The sequence below is a fragment of the Mytilus galloprovincialis genome, chromosome 11 (assembly GCF_965363235.1).
Source record: "Mytilus galloprovincialis chromosome 11, xbMytGall1.hap1.1, whole genome shotgun sequence".
In the NCBI taxonomy this organism is placed as follows: domain Eukaryota; kingdom Metazoa; phylum Mollusca; class Bivalvia; order Mytilida; family Mytilidae; genus Mytilus; species Mytilus galloprovincialis.
In genome coordinates, this window is record NC_134848.1 from 85,199,593 (window position 1) to 85,218,497 (window position 18,905).

At 32.6% G+C, this 18,905-nt stretch overlaps 1 protein-coding gene across 1 annotated transcript in view; it reads left to right on the forward strand.

Annotated features, from left to right (window-relative positions):
* Positions 1 to 18,905, forward strand: part of LOC143052947 (uncharacterized) — a 605,057-nt gene that overhangs the window by 561,546 nt on the left and 24,606 nt on the right. Inside the window, exons 15-16 of the mRNA XM_076226129.1 lie at positions 10,515 to 10,619; positions 15,782 to 15,874. Of these exons, the coding sequence (XP_076082244.1) occupies positions 10,515 to 10,619; positions 15,782 to 15,874 (198 nt within the window). The remainder of the gene's footprint in view (positions 1 to 10,514; positions 10,620 to 15,781; positions 15,875 to 18,905) is intronic.

Consider the following 18,905-nt stretch of genomic DNA (forward strand, 5'->3'; position numbering starts at 1 on the left):
TTTTCACTGAATCATCATATGTCTTATTGTTAATAACACAAGTTTGACGGACAAGACGTTATCTTAAGTATAATGCTACTCCTCTTTTCACTGAATCATCATACGTCTTGTTGTTATTTACAGAGGTTTGACAGACATGACGTTATCTGAAGTATACTCCTACTCCTCTTTTCACTGAATCATCATACGTCTTGTTGTTATCTACACAAGTTTGACGGACAAGACGTTATCTTAAGTATAATCCTACTCCTCTTTTCACTGAATCATCATACGTCTTGTTGTTATTTACAGAGGTTTGACAGACATGACGTTATCTGAAGTATACTCCTACTCCTCTTTTCATTGAATCATCATACGTCTTGTTGTTATTTACACAGGTTTAACGGACAATATGTTATCTTAAGTAAAATCCTACTCCTCTTTTCGCTGAATCATCATACGTCTTGTTGTTATTTACACAGGTTTGACAGACAAGACGTTATCTTAAGTATACTCCTACTCCTCTTTTCATTGAATCATCATACGTCTTGTTGTTATTTACACAGGTTTGACAGACATGACGTTATCTTAAGTATAATCCTACTCCTCTTTTCAATGAATCATCATACATCTTGTTGTTATTTACACAGGTTTGACTGACAAGACGTTATCTTAAGTATAATCCTACTCCTCTTTTCACTGAATCATCATACGTCTTGTTGTTCTTTACACAGGTTTGACAGACAAGACGTTATCTTAAGTATAATTCTACTCCTCTTTTTACTGAATCAATATACGTCTTGTTTAATTTTTACACAGGTTTGACAGACAAGACGTTATCTTAAGTATAATCCTACTCCTCTTTTCACTGAATCATCATACGTCTTGTTGTTATTTACACAGGTTTGACTGACAAGACGTTATCTTAAGTATAATCCTACTCCTATTTTCACTGAATCATCATACGTCTTGTTGTTATCTACACAGGTTTGACAGACAAGACGTTATCTTAAGTATAATCCTACTCCTATTTTCACTGAATCATCATACGTCTTGTTGTTATCTACACAGGTTTGACGGACAAGACGTTATATTAAGTATAATCCTACTCCTCTTTTCACTGAATCATCATACGTCTTGTTGTTATTTACACAGGTTTGACGGACAAGACGTTATCTTAAGTATAATCCTACTCCTCTTTTCACTGAATCATCATACGTCTTGTTGTTATCTACACAAGTTTGACGGACAAGACGTTATATTAAGTATAATCCTACTCCTCTTTTCACTGAATCATCATACGTCTTGTTGTTATCTACACAAGTTTGACGGACAAGACGTTATCTTAAGTATAATCCTACTCCTCTTTTCACTGAATCATTATACGTCTTGTTGTTATTTACAGAGGTTTGACAGACATGACGTTATCTGAAGTATACTCCTACTCCTCTTTTCATTGAATCATCATACGTCTTGTTGTTATTTACACAGGTTTAACGGACAATATGTTATCTTAAGTAAAATCCTACTCCTCTTTTCGCTGAATCATCATACGTCTTGTTGTTATTTACACAGGTTTGACAGACAAGACGTTATCTTAAGTATACTCCTACTCCTCTTTTCATTGAATCATCATACGTCTTGTTGTTATTTACACAGGTTTGACAGACATGACGTTATCTTAAGTATAATCCTACTCCTCTTTTCACTGAATCATCATACATCTTGTTGTTATTTACACAGGTTTGACTGACAAGACGTTATCTTAAGTATAATCCTACTCCTCTTTTCACTGAATCATCATACGTCTTGTTGTTATTTACACAGGTTTAACAGACACGACGTTATCTTAAGTATAATCCTACTCCTCTTTTCACTGAATCATCATACGTCTTGTTATTATTTACACAGGTTTAACAGACATGTCGTTATCTTAAGTATAATCCTACTCCTCTTTTCACCGAATCATCATACGTCTTGTTATTATTTACACAGGTTTGACAGACAAGGCGTTATTTTAAGTATAATCCTACTCCTCTTTTCACTGAATCATCATACGTCTTGTTGTTATTTACACAGGTTTAACAGACAAGACGTTATCTTAAGTATAATTCTACTCCTCTTTTCACTGAATCATCATACGTCTTGTTGTTCTTTACACAGGTTTGACAGACAAAACGTTATCTTAAGTATAATCCTACTCCTCTTTTCACTGAATCATCATACGTCTTGTTGTTATTTAAAAAGGTTTGACAGACAAGACGTTATCTTAAGTATAATCCTACTCCTCTTTTCACTGAATCATCATATGTCTTATTGTTAATAACACAAGTTTGACGGACAAGACGTTATCTTAAGTATAATGCTACTCCTCTTTTCACTGAATCATCATACGTCTTGTTGTTATTTAAAAAGGTTTGACAGACAAGACGTTATCTTAAGTATAATCCTACTCCTCTTTTCACTGAATCATCATACGTCTTGTTGTTCTTTACACAGGTTTGACAGACAAGACGTTATCTTAAGTATAATCCTACTCCTCTTTTCACTGAATCATCATACGTCTTGTTGTTATTCACACAGGTTTGACAGACATGACGTTATCTTAAGTATAATCCTACTCCTCTTTTCACTGAATCATCATACATCTTGTTGTTATTTACACAGGTTTGACTGACAAGACGTTATCTTAAGTATAATCCTACTGCTCTTTTCACTAAATCATCATACGTCTTGTTGTTATTTACACAGGTTTGACAGACAAGACGTTATCTTAAGTATAATCCTACTCCTCTTTTCACTGAATCATCATACGTCTTGTTATTATTTACACATGTTTAACAGACATGTCGTTATCTTAAGTATAATCCTACTCCTCTTTTCACCGAATCATCATACGTCTTGTTATTATTTACACAGGTTTGACAGACAAGACGTTATTTTAAGTATAATCCTACTCCTCTTTTCACTGAATCATCATACGTCTTGTTGTTATTTACACAGGTTTAACAGACAAGACGTTATCTTAAGTATAATCCTACTCCTCTTTTCACTGAATCATCATACGTCTTGCTGTTCTTTACACAGGTTTGACAGACAAGACGTTATCTTAAGTATAATCCTACTCCTCTTTTCACTGAATCATCATACGTCTTGTTGTTATTTAAAAAGGTTTGACAGACAAGACGTTATCTTAAGTATAATCCTACTCCTCTTTTCACTGAATCACCATATGTCTTATTGTTATTAACACAAGTTTGACGGACAAGACGTTATCTTAAGTATAATGCTACTCCTAATTTCACTGAATCATCATACGTCTTGTTGTTATTTAAAAAGGTTTGACAGACAAGACGTTATCTTAAGTATAATCCTACTCCTCTTTTCACTGAATCATCATACGTACTGTTGTTATTTACACAGGTTTGACAGACAAGACGTTATCTTAAATATAATTCTACTCCTCTTTTTACTGAATCAATATACGTCTTGTTTAATTTTTACACAGGTTTGACAGACATGTCGTTATCTTAAGTATAATTCTATTCCTTTTTTCACTGAATCATCATACGTCTTGTTATTTACATAGGTTTGACAGACAAGACGTTATCTTAAGTATAATCCTACTCCTCTTTTCACTGAATCATCGTACGTCTTGTTGTTATTAACACAGGTTTGACAGACATGTCGTTATCTTAAGTATAATCCTACTCCTATTTTCACTGAATCATCATACGTCTTGTTGTTATCTACACAGGTTTGACGGACAAGACGTTATATTAAGTATAATCCTACTCCTCTTTTCACTGAATCATCATACGTCTTGTTGTTATTTACACAGGTTTGACGGACAAGACGTTATCTTAAGTATAATCCTACTCCTCTTTTCACTGAATCATCATACGTCTTGTTGTTATCTACACAAGTTTGACGGACAAGACGTTATATTAAGTATAATCCTACTCCTCTTTTCACTGAATCATCATACGTCTTGTTGTTATCTATACAAGATTGACGGACAAGACGTTATCTTAAGCATACTCCTACTCCTCTTTTCACTGAATCATTATACGTCTTGTTGTTATTTACAGAGGTTTGACAGACATGACGTTATCTGAAGTATACTCCTACTCCTCTTTTCATTGAATCATCATACGTCTTGTTGTTATTTACACAGGTTTAACGGACAATATGTTATCTTAAGTAAAATCCTACTCCTCTTTTCGCTGAATCATCATACGTCTTGTTGTTATTTACACAGGTTTGACAGACAAGACGTTATCTTAAGTATACTCCTACTCCTCTTTTCATTGAATCATCATACGTCTTGTTGTTATTTACACAGGTTTGACAGACATGACGTTATCTTAAGTATAATCCTACTCCTCTTTTCACTGAATCATCATACATCTTGTTGTTATTTACACAGGTTTGACTGACAAGACGTTATCTTAAGTATAATCCTACTCCTCTTTTCACTGAATCATCATACGTCTTGTTGTTATTTACACAGGTTTGACGGACAAGACGTTATCTTAAGTATAATCCTACTCCTCTTTTCACTGAATCATCATACGTCTTGTTATTATTTACACAGGTTTAACAGACATGTCGTTATCTTAAGTATAATCCTACTCCTCTTTTCACCGAATCATCATACGTCTTGTTATTATTTACACAGGTTTGACAGACAAGACGTTATTTTAAGTATAATCCTACTCCTCTTTTCACTGAATCATCATACGTCTTGTTGTTATTTACACAGGTTTGACAGACAAGACGTTATCTTAAATATAATTCTACTCCTCTTTTTACTGAATCAATATACGTCTTGTTTAATTTTTACACAGGTTTGACAGACATGTCGTTATCTTAATTATAATTCTATTCCTTTTTTCACTGAATCATCATACGTCTTGTTATTTACATAGGTTTGACAGACAAGACGTTATCTTAAGTATAATCCTACTCCTCTTTTCACTGAATCATCGTACGTCTTGTTGTTATTAACACAGGTTTGACAGACATGTCGTTATCTTAAGTATAATCCTACTCCTATTTTCACTGAATCATCATACGTCTTGTTGTTATCTACACAGGTTTGACGGACAAGACGTTATATTAAGTATAATCCTACTCCTCTTTTCACTGAATCATCATACGTCTTGTTGTTATTTACACAGGTTTGACGGACAAGACGTTATCTTAAGTATAATCCTACTCCTCTTTTCACTGAATCATCATACGTCTTGTTGTTATCTACACAAGTTTGACGGACAAGACGTTATATTAAGTATAATCCTACTCCTCTTTTCACTGAATCATCATACGTCTTGTTGTTATCTATACAAGTTTGACGGACAAGACGTTATCTTAAGCATACTCCTACTCCTCTTTTCACTGAATCATTATACGTCTTGTTGTTATTTACAGAGGTTTGACAGACATGACGTTATCTGAAGTATACTCCTACTCCTCTTTTCATTGAATCATCATACGTCTTGTTGTTATTTACACAGGTTTAACGGACAATATGTTATCTTAAGTAAAATCCTACTCCTCTTTTCGCTGAATCATCATACGTCTTGTTGTTATTTACACAGGTTTGACAGACAAGACGTTATCTTAAGTATACTCCTACTCCTCTTTTCATTGAATCATCATACGTCTTGTTGTTATTTACACAGGTTTGACAGACATGACGTTATCTTAAGTATAATCCTACTCCTCTTTTCACTGAATCATCATACATCTTGTTGTTATTTACACAGGTTTGACTGACAAGACGTTATCTTAAGTATAATCCTACTCCTCTTTTCACTGAATCATCATACGTCTTGTTGTTATTTACACAGGTTTGACGGACAAGACGTTATCTTAAGTATAATCCTACTCCTCTTTTCACTGAATCATCATACGTCTTGTTATTATTTACACAGGTTTAACAGACATGTCGTTATCTTAAGTATAATCCTACTCCTCTTTTCACCGAATCATCATACGTCTTGTTATTATTTACACAGGTTTGACAGACAAGACGTTATTTTAAGTATAATCCTACTCCTCTTTTCACTGAATCATCATACGTCTTGTTGTTATTTACACAGGTTTAACAGACAAGACGTTATCTTAAGTATAATTCTACTCCTCTTTTCACTGAATCATCATACGTCTTGTTGTTCTTTACACAGGTTTGACAGACAAGACGTTATCTTAAGTATAATCCTACTCCTCTGTTCACTGAATCATCATACGTCTTGTTGTTATTTAAAAAGGTTTGACAGACAAGACGTTATCTTAAGTATAATCCTACTCCTCTTTTCACTGAATCATCATACGTCTTATTGTTATTAACACAAGTTTGACGGACAAGACGTTATCTTAAGTATAATGCTACTCCTAATTTCACTGAATCATTATACGTCTTGTTGTTATTTAAAAAGGTTTGACAGACAAGACGTTATCTTAAGTATAATCCTACTCCTCTTTTCACTGAATCATCATACGTCTTGTTGTTCTTTACACAGGTTTGACAGACAAGACGTTATCTTAAGTATAATCCTACTCCTCTTTTCATTGAATCATCATACGTCTTGTTGTTATTTAAAAAGGTTTGACAGACAAGACGTTATCTTAAGTATAATCCTACTCCTCTTTTCACTGAATCATCATATGTCTTATTGTTATTAACACAAGTTTGACGGACAAGACGTTATCTTAAGTATAATGCTACTCCTAATTTCACTGAATCATCATACGTCTTGTTGTTATTTAAAAAGGTTTGACAGACAAGACGTTATCTTAAGTATAATCCTACTCCTCTTTTCACTGAATCATCATACGTCTTGTTGTTCTTTACACAGGTTTGACAGACAAGACGTTATCTTAAGTATAATTCTACTCCTCTTTTTACTGAATCAATATACGTCTTGTTTAATTTTTACACAGGTTTGACAGACATGTCGTTATCTTAAGTATAATTCTATTCCTTTTTTCACTGAATCATCATACGTCTTGTTATTTACATAGGTTTGACAGACAAGACGTTATCTTAAGTATAATCCTACTCCTCTTTTCACTGAATCATCGTACGTCTTGTTGTTATTAACACAGGTTTGACAGACATGTCGTTATCTTAAGTATAATCCTACTCCTATTTTCACTGAATCATCATACGTCTTGTTGTTATCTACACAGGTTTGACGGACAAGAAGTTATATTAAGTATAATCCTACTCCTCTTTTCACTGAATCATCATACGTCTTGTTGTTATTTACACAGGTTTGACGGACAAGACGTTATCTTAAGTATAATCCTACTCCTCTTTTCACTGAATCATCATACGTCTTGTTGTTATCTACACAAGTTTGACGGACAAGACGTTATATTAAGTATAATCCTACTCCTCTTTTCACTGAATCATCATACGTCTTGTTGTTATCTACACAAGTTTGACGGACAAGACGTTATCTTAAGTATAATCCTACTCCTCTTTTCACTGAATCATTATACGTCTTGTTGTTATTTACAGAGGTTTGACAGACATGACGTTATCTGAAGTATACTCCTACTCCTCTTTTCATTGAATCATCATACGTCTTGTTGTTATTTACACAGGTTTAACGGACAATATGTTATCTTAAGTAGAATCCTACTCCTCTTTTCGCTGAATCATCATACGTCTTGTTGTTATTTACACAGGTTTGACAGACAAGACGTTATCTTAAGTATACTCCTACTCCTCTTTTCATTGAATCATCATACGTCTTGTTGTTATTTACACAGGTTTGACAGACATGACGTTATCTTAAGTATAATCCTACTCCTCTTTTCACTGAATCATCATACATCTTGTTGTTATTTACACAGGTTTGACTGACAAGACGTTATCTTAAGTATAATCCTACTCCTCTTTTCACTGAATCATCATACGTCTTGTTGTTATTTACACAGGTTTGACGGACAAGACGTTATCTTAAGTATAATCCTACTCCTCTTTTCACTGAATCATCATACGTCTTGTTATTATTTACACAGGTTTAACAGACATGTCGTTATCTTAAGTATAATCCTACTCCTCTTTTCACCGAATCATCATACGTCTTGTTATTATTTACACAGGTTTGACAGACAAGACGTTATTTTAAGTATAATCCTACTCCTCTTTTCACTGAATCATCATACGTCTTGTTGTTATTTACACAGGTTTAACAGACAAGACGTTATCTTAAGTATAATTCTACTCCTCTTTTCACTGAATCATCATACGTCTTGTTGTTCTTTACACAGGTTTGACAGACAAGACGTTATCTTAAGTATAATCCTACTCCTCTTTTCATTGAATCATCATACGTCTTGTTGTTATTTAAAAAGGTTTGACAGACAAGACGTTATCTTAAGTATAATCCTACTCCTCTTTTCACTGAATCATCATATGTCTTATTGTTATTAACACAAGTTTGACGGACAAGACGTTATCTTAAGTATAATGCTACTCCTAATTTCACTGAATCATCATACGTCTTGTTGTTATTTAAAAAGGTTTGACAGACAAGACGTTATCTTAAGTATAATCCTACTCCTCTTTTCACTGAATCATCATACGTCTTGTTGTTCTTTACACAGGTTTGACAGACAAGACGTTATCTTAAGTATAATCCTACTCCTCTTTTCACTGAATCATCATACGTCTTGTTGTTATTTAAAAAGGTTTGACAGACAAGACGTTATCTTAAGTATAATTCTACTCCTCTTTTTACCGAATCATCATACGTCTTGTTATTATTTACACAGGTTTGACAGACATGTCGTTATCTTAAGTATAATTCTATTCCTTTTTTCACTGAATCATCATACGTCTTGAAATTTACATAGGTTTGACAGACAAGACGTTATCTTAAGTATAATCCTACTCCTCTTTTCATTGAATCATCGTACGTCTTGTTGTTATTAACACAGGTTTGACAGACATGTCGTTATCTTAAGTATAATCCTACTCCTATCTTCACTGAATCATCGTACGCCTTGTTGTTATTAACACAGGTTTGACAGACATGTCGTTATCTTAAGTATAATCCTACTCCTCTTTTCACTGAATCATCGTACGTCTTGTTGTTATTTACACAAGTTTGACGGACAAGACGTTATCTTAAATATAATCCTACTCCTCTTTTCACTGAATCATCGTACGTCTTGTTGTTAATTACACAGGTTTGACGGACAAGACGTTATCTTAAGTATAATCCTACTCCTCTGTTCACTGAATCATCGTACGTCTTGTTATTATTAAGACAGGTTTGACAGACATGTCGTTATCGTAAGTATAATACTACTCCTCTTTTCACTGAATCATCGTACGTCTTGTTGTTAATTACACAGGTTTGACATACATGTCGTTATCTTAAGTATAATTCTACTCCTCTTTTCACAGAATCATCATACGTCTTGTTGTTATTTTCACAGGTTTGACGGACAAGACGTTATCGTCAGTATAATCCTACTCCTTATTTCACAGAATCATCATACGTTTTGTTGTTTATTGCACAAGTTAAACAGACATGACATTTTCTGAAATACTCCTTATATTCAGATAAGAGTTATTTTACAGAGGAAATGTAAAATCAAATTTCAAAAAAAACAAGCACACTTATTTAAAGGGGATTCCACATAAATAGTGTCGTCGCACTGAATCCCATTTTATATTTGATGTATGTTTTTAACAGTTTTGTTTCAACATGACAGTTCTTATAGAAGTTTTGACGTCTAACTAAAAAACAATCGTGTTTATTTTATTTTTTTAAGGACTAAAAGTCCTATTCTGACTATATGGTTTATTTAGCTATCATATAGTTATTAATTAGCAAACAGTTTCTTGTGACAGTTGTAACATTATTATACTAAATTTCGTTGATACTGTTGTTGTTGTGTTTATTCAATTTTTTATCAAGCATATATTAAATACTTTTGCGACTAAATAGTTTATTATAACTAATATGATTAATGTTTGTTATAGCTATCAAGTAGTAATGCCTATATTATCACACAGTTCAAGTGACAGTTATAACACCATTACACCATAGAGCGTTATTATTACTGACACGGAACGTCATCATTGTCATCAATTCACAATTCATGGTCACAGAATTATACGACTTTTCAAACTTTTTTCTCTTTTTACTTTCTATCCTCTTTGTTCACCTATCAAAGCTAGTATTATATTGCATAAATTGTTTGTTTTATATGCATGTCCATTATATTATACTATTATTGTAACTTTATATTGTATTATGGAGAAGACTTCATAAGTATGAATTACTTGTGTCTAATCCATTTTGCTTTAATTCAGCAAATAAAATATGTTTAAACTAAACCATTACATTGTATTTGATTGATACTAATTACACAGCATTGCCTTGATTGTCACATGGTTTCCAATGACATTTGCACAATGTACATGTAACACCATTTTATTGTATTTGATTGATACTAATTACACAGCATTGCCTTGATTGTCACATGGTTTGGTATGTTTATAGGATGGAAGAACTGCATTACATGTTGCTGCTCAGTATGGAAATTTACATGTCATAAAAGTGCTGATAGAAGAAGTTGGAATGAGTCCGTTGGATGTGACTTACCAGGTAATAGTTGATGATATAGTACCTAGTGTAAAAATCATAAGCCTTTGTGAGGTATTCTAGTATTTGGTTATATTTTATTTGCATCCAAATTTCAATAAAATACGTAATATTTACATATCCTATTAACTATTGATTAAAACATCTATGATAAGATAACAAGAACAGTAAGAATGTACCCAGACAATCAACCACCTTATCACACTAACTCACTACACCAAGTATACATCAAGTCAATAATCAAACACATGACGGTAAATATATAATACCAACAACCACCCACCTTATTACACTACCTCACTACACCAAGTATACATCAAGTCAATAATCAAACACATGACGGTAAATATATAATACCAACAACCAACCACCTTATTACACTAACTCACTACACCAAGTATACATCAAGTCAATAATCAAACACATGACGGTAAATATATAATACCAACAACCACCCACATCATTACACTAACTCACTACACCAAGTATACATCAAGTCAATAATCAAACACATGACGGTAAATATATAATACCAACAACCACCCACCTCATTACACTATCTCACTACACCAAGTATACATCAAGTCAATAATCAAACACATGACGGTAAATATATAATACCAACAACCACCCATCTTATTACACTAACTCACTACACCAAGTATACATCAAGTCACTAATCAAACACATGACGGTAAATATATAATACCAACAACCACCCACCTTATTACACTATCTCACTTCACCAAGTATACATCAAGTCAATAATCAAACACATGACGGTAAATATATAATACCAACAACCACCCACCTTATTACACTACCTCACTACACCAAGTATACATCAAGTCAATAATCAAACACATGACGGTAAATATATAATACCAACAACCACCCACCTTATTACACTACCTCACTTCACCAAGTATACATCAAGTCAATAATCAAACACATGGCGGTAAATATATAATACCAACAACCACCCACCTCATTACACTATCTCACTTCACCAAGTATACATCAAGTCAATAATCAAACACATGACGGTAAATATATAATACCAACAACCACCCACCTTATTACACTACCTCACTTCACCAAGTATACATCAAGTCAATAATCAAACACATGGCGGTAAATATATAATACCAACAACCACCCACCTCATTACACTATCTCACTTCACTAAGTATACATCAAGTCAATAATCAAACACATGACGGTAAATATATAATACCAACAACCAACCACCTCATTACACTATCTCACTACACCAAGTATACATCAGTCAATAGGCAAACACATGACGGTAAATATATAATACCAACAACCAACCACCTTATTACACTATCTCACTTCACCAAGTATACATCAGTCAATAGGCAAACACATGACGGTAAATATATAATACCAACAACCAACCACCTCATTACACTATCTCACTTCACCAAGTATACATCAGTCAATAGGCAAACACATGACGGTAAATATATAATACCAACAACCAACCACCTCATTACACTACCTCACTACACCAAGTATACATCAAGTCACTAATCAAACACATGGCGGTAAATATATAATACCAACAACCAACCACCTCATTACACTATCTCACTTCACCAAGTATACATCAAGTCACTAATCAAACACATGACTGTAGTAGAATTTTATATTGCACGAGCTTGCGAGGGACAATATTCCCCAATATTCATGCAATAACCCTTTTATTGTATAGCAATATAATATTTGAAAGTAAAAATTGGTTTAAACTAAGATTTTGTCATTGATGACGTCATGAATTTTGAAGATTTATTGCACTAGTGCAATATTAGAATTTATTGCACGCTAACTTTTGGTTACTTTTTGTTGGAAATATTATATTGCTATACAATAATATATAATACCAACAACCAATCACCTAATTACACTCAGTCTTCGTGTGAATTCCCTCATTTGTTGTTTCTTTGATTATTTAATCTACTAATTTTCCCCAATATGAATTTTATAGTACCGCATTATTTATATTTGCCTACTTTAATTGATCTTTATTTTTCTGACCTTAATCTGATTTTTTTACCCATTTTTATCTATTCTGTTAAGACCACCAAGACCCTCAAATATGTCATGTGCTAAATCACGAAGTAACAAGTCACTCGGAGTCTGTCTACACTTACATCGTCATCTTTCACAAACATTTCTTACTGAATTTCATTGTAAATTTAATTAGATCCTCTTCATACACTGCATACACCTTTTCTGTGGACTAACTAATATATTAACACCAGAGAAGAAACATGACATTGATGTATAAAACAAATGATAAAACTAACAACTTGGTCATCTCTGGTTGTTTGAAATTGTTGATCTTATTTATATCACAAATACACAACATTAATTGGGAATTGAATTGTTTAACGACATCGTAAAAGGATTTTGATTGGGGTCTTAGAAAATTGCATCGTTTAACGTTTTTCGTTTCCCATATGCATCAGATCGTTGGTTTTCCTGTTATATAGGTTGGTTGTCGGTATGAACCAAGCTCTTAGTTGGAGCCGTACTTTTTACCTATTACTGTTTAGGTTTAAAAATTAATAAAGAAAATACCTTTAAACTCAGTAATAGTTAGAAGTTCAAACATAACGGATTCTTTACATTAAGAAATGCAGAGATTTTTATTTGATTTTCGTTGTTCCGTGTTAACTTTAAATTGTTCTTTGAACAAAAAAATTACACGACAGGTGCCGTATACGGTGCAGAAAATGTTTACCCTTCTAAGGCACATGATATCACTCCCGGTTTTAGTGGAGTTTGTGTTGTTTCTTATTTATTATTTATAACTGTCGATGTAAATGTCCTTTGGTTTTGTGAGTCTTTGTTTACTTCTTGGTTTTGATTGTTATAGTCTTTCAACAAAGGTGTTGATTATGTCTTTGTAGCTTTCAATCGTTTCCGTGATATATCAATAAAGACATATAATTCCACTTGAAGGGGGTCGGAACTATTCAACCGCGTATAATTTCAAGCATGAATTACCATGAACACGAAAAATTACAAGTTTGTGTCGTAAACTCAATATCCTTTTTTTTTTTTAGATATTTTGTTGATTAAAAAAGTTAAATTTTTGGCACTAAAAAATTATCATCGTTTTTTTTTTATTTCTGTTAAAAGTGCTCAAAATGACATTTCACCAAATTTCACAATTTTTCCGCCAAAATATAGGTTTTAAGGCTAAATATTTTTGTTTTACTTATCGGTGACCTATATTTTTTATTTGCCTAATCTTTGAAGCTATATTACAGCTTGTTATACTATAGTTTTTAACCAAGTGTCACAGACAGTCTTTTTTATATTCCGATAATATATATGTCAACACTTCTATTGTCCTTACCATTTCATTGAAAAATGGTTCCTTTTGCATACCTGTTTAAAAGTAAAATTTTAAGCTTAAATGGTCCGGGACCCCCTTATATTTCCGACCAATTTGATTCACTCTCTGTAAAGATTAAGATAACCAAAATTACTTCTGACAGAAACTTCGAATAGGCCCCAGCCATCTTAAAAGAAAATTTGGTATAACATGAGAAACACGACGGATGCCACATGTGGAGCAGGATCTGCTTACCCTTCCGGAGCACGTGAGATCACCTCCACTTTTTTGATAGGGTTCGTGTTGCTTATTCTTTAGTTTTCTATTTTATGTCATGTATACTATTGTTTGTGTGTCCCTTTCATTTTAAGCCATGGCGTTGTCAGTTTATTTTCAATTTATGAGTTTGACTGTCCCTCTGGTATCTTTCGCCCCTCTTTTTTATGCCCCACCTACGATAGTAGAGGGGCATTATGTTTTTTGGTCTGTGCCTCCGTTCGTCTGTCCGTCTGTGTGTCCGTTCGTCCGTCCGCTTCAGGTTAAAGTTTTTGGTCAAGGTAGTTTTTGAAGAAGTTGAAGTCCAATCAACTTGAAACTTAGTACACATGTTCCCCATGATATTATCTTTCAAATGTTACTGCCAAATTATAGTTTTGACCCCAATTTCATGGTCCATTGAATATAGAAAATGATAGTGCGAAGTTCAGGTTAAAGTTTTTGGTCAAGGTAGTTTTTGATGAAGTTAAAGTAACACCAACTTGAAACTTAGTACACATGTTCCCTATGATATGATCTTTCTAATTTTAATTCCAAATTAAAGTTTTGACCCCAATTTCACGGTCCACTGAACATAGAAAATGATAGTGCGAGTGGGGCATTCGTGTACTATGGACATATTCTTGTTAACACAATAAATAAATACATTGCTATTATTGATTGACACATGTTATTTTTTGGCTATGCTAAAAACTATTAAAAGACTTCAGGAAAATCGCTTCTCAGTTTCAAAATAACAAGCCTTTATTAACACTAGAATATATTGATGGGGGATTAATAAGGAAACCAATAGAGCACAAACAAAATATAGGTCAATGGGCTTGTTTTCAAGATATTAGCCATTGAAATTATGTCGGTTAGATGTTCTCTCTTGATTTTTCATAGCTTCATCATGGACAAGTTAAAGTTCTGAAAAACAGTTTTTAAAAAACACATTTTTAAAATTTAAAACTTTAACAGAATGCTTATAATTATACATGTAAACAATTTATAAAAAGAAATATGAGGGTCAATGGGCAAAATGTTCTAAGAAAAATCAAATGGATAAAATGCATCAAAGATCCAACGTTATGTTTAACTTTGTCATTATGTAGTTTCAAACAGAAGATATATACATAGTCGAGCAGCGACCAAAACAACAACTTCTCTGCGATATGGCAAAGCAACTAATGAGATTCTATACTTTTAATAAAATATTTAATGTTTTTAAACTTGTTGTTGAGATCCCAATTCTTCATTTTGTCTCGTTCATTCGTTGACGAAAGGAAAAAATACTACCAGCAACCAACAACAGCATTTAAAGTAAAAATAAAACAGTCAGTAACAAATAACGAATGCAACCAACAGAAACATCAGACACAATGTCAAAAATCAAAGACATGCTAAATATCAGGTACTAACAGCAACCAACAAAAACAAAGAGCAATCAATGTTTTATGTGTACTTGACATGTGGTAAAACAAAGCGATACTCAATTAAATGTTAAGGAACATATGTATACTATTATATTGTGTTTTAGGGTAAAACTCCTTACCAGCTTGCTGCAAAGAAAAACCGACAAGATTCTACAGAAAAAAGAAAAGAAAAGAAAAAAATAATGGACTATCTCAAGGTATATGTTCTGCTCTATTAAATGGTAAATAGCGATCACAAAAGTATACAGAACATATTAATGATGAAAAAATGGAATAGTGAGGAGTGATAGTTTTGTTATATGACTTGGTAGTATTGTTTTATTAAACGGCAGATAACGACCACAAAAGTGTCGAAAAGTATATAAATTATATGTCATTAATTTAAGCGAAACGAACTTCAAACATATCAAAGTAATATTGTTTGTCATGTGACTATTTAGTATTGTAATCAATTAATTTAATATCAACATCTCAAGTAAAACGATGTGTATAAATTGATAAAATCATCAATCTATCTCTAAAATATTGTAAGTCAAGACGACAAAGCAACCTTATAACACAACAAAATGAAATGAAAATTTAAAGGGCAACATACAGTCATCAACCATAATCAAACATCACTACATTTGTCGTATGTACAATGTATGGGTATGAAATGCATATAGCTTGTTAAGATTACATTAGATGTCAAATTCACCAAAATTTCAAACACAGGAAAATGTTAACACTGAAACTTCAATGACGGTTAATCTTTCAGAAAAGTGGACTTGGTTCTTTCCATGATTTTGTTAGGCCCACCAAATATTATGTTTGCATTATTAAGTTTGAAGAGTATATTTTTATTGTTTGATATCTAATTGAACTCAAACAGTTCATCAACATAAGTGTGTCCATGTTCAAAGTGGAAAATAAAATTAGAACACAAAAATGAAGAACACAAATAAAATACGATTTTAAAATACTGGGTAATAATATATTTTAAACATCAATATGAAATAAGATATTTAAAACTATTTGTTTTTTAGCTCACCTGGCCCACAGGACCAAGTGAGCTTTTCTCATCACTTGGCGTCCGTCGTCCGGCGTCCGTAACATTTTACAAAAATCTTCTCCTCTGAAAATACTTGACAAATTTTACCAATTATCCTTGGAGTATCTAGTTTTAAAAAATGTATCCGATGACCCATGGCTAAAAATAGAACATAGGGGTAAATCGTAGATTTTGGCTGATATCTCTGAAACCAAAGCATTTAGAGCAAATGTGACATGTGATAAAGTTGTTTATAAGGTCAAATTCTATCTGTCCTGAAATTTCAGACAAATCGGACAACCTGTTGTTGGGTTGCTGCCCCCGAATTAGTAATTATGATAAAATTTTGCAGTTTTTGAGTATTATCTTGAATATTATAAAAGATATAGATAAACTGTAAACAGCTAAATGTTCAGCAAAGTAAGATCTACAAATAAGTTATCATGACCAAAATTGTCTGTTGACCCATTAAGGAGTTATTGGCCTTTGTAGTCCATTTTTTACCATTTTTCTAAAATTTTAGTAATCTTTTTAAAAAATCTTCTCCTCTTAAACTACTTGACCAAATTTAACCAAACTTGGTCACAGTCATCCTTATGATATGTAGTTTAATAAATCTGTGTCCAATGACCTGGCCAACCAACCAAGATGGCCGCCATGGCTAGAAATAGCAAATAGGGGTAAAATGTAGTTTTTGGCTTATATCTGTGAAACCAAATCATTTAGAACAATTCTGACAGGGTAAAATTGTGAACCAGGTCAAGATCTATCTGCCCTGGAATTTTCAGACAAATTGGACAACCTAGGATTTTATACTTTGCTGAAATTGGGTTGCTGCCCCCGAATTAGTAATTTTAAGGAAATTTTGCTGTTTTTGGTTAGTATCTTGAATATTATAAAAGATAGAGATAAAATGTAAACCGAATTAATATTCCGCAAAGTAAAATCTACAAATAAGTCAACAAGATCAAGATTTTCAGTTGACCCATTAAGGAGTTTTTGCCCTTTGTAGTCTATTTTCAACCATTTTCTAACATTTTAGTAATCTTTTACAAAAATCTTCTCCCCTGAAACTACTTAGACAAATTTAATCAAACTTGGCAAACATCATCTTAAGGGTATGTTGTTTCAATAATGTGTACAATGACCTTGTCCATGAACCGAGATGGCCGACATAGCTAAAAATAGTACATAGGGGTAAAATGCAATTTTAGGCTATTATCTCTGAATTCAAAGCGTTAAGAGTTCATTAAGTCAAGATCTAACTGCTCTGCAATTTTCAGACAAATCAGGCAACCCGTTGTTGGGTTCCTGCCTTTAATGGGTACTTTTTAGAAAATTTTGCAGTTTTTGGTTATTATCTTCAATATTCTCTTAGAAAAAGATAAACTGTAAACAATATTTATGTAAAGCAAAGTAAGATATACAAATAGGTCAACTTGATCAAAATGGTCAATTGACCCCTGAAGGAGTTATTGCGCTTTGAACAATTTTCCTAAATTTTTGTAAATTTTTGTAAACTTTTACAAAATATTTTCCTTTGAAACTACTGAGCCAAGGTCATTTTAAATAGAGAAAATTATAAACAGCAAAAATGTTCAGTAAAGTTAGATTGACAAACACATCATCATCACCAAAACATAATTTTCTCATGAATTCTATTCTAATTTATTATGTATGTCCTTTGTTTAGTATGATCATAGACCAAGGTGAGCGACACAGACTCTTTAGAGCCTCTAGTTATTCTTTTTATATTTTTTTTTGTACAATTATAGAATAAAAAAAGCATTGGTTTAAAACATTAAGATAATCTAATTTTGTGCATCACAATGAGTTATGTTTTATTTGTGAAAATGGCTGCATTGTGTGCGAATATCTAATATTATTGACCATTCTATCAAGTTTGCTTACAAAACACATTATATACGTGTTAGTTACAAACTTATTTGATCAAAACAATTGGAGAACACCAATGTAAACAAAAAATCGTTGGAATTGAATTGTGTGTTATAAGTAATTTAGCACATACTTACAACTTATCGTCCAATCAAATTGCTTGCATTTGCCTTCTATTTTTCATAGTACATGCTTTTTCCGTGTACTAAGAAACTACGCATGAATGACCATAAGGGTAAGATTTCATTGTATCGTAATCAAGATATGGAAATAAAAATTGCTACTGGCTATTTTGAAAAAAA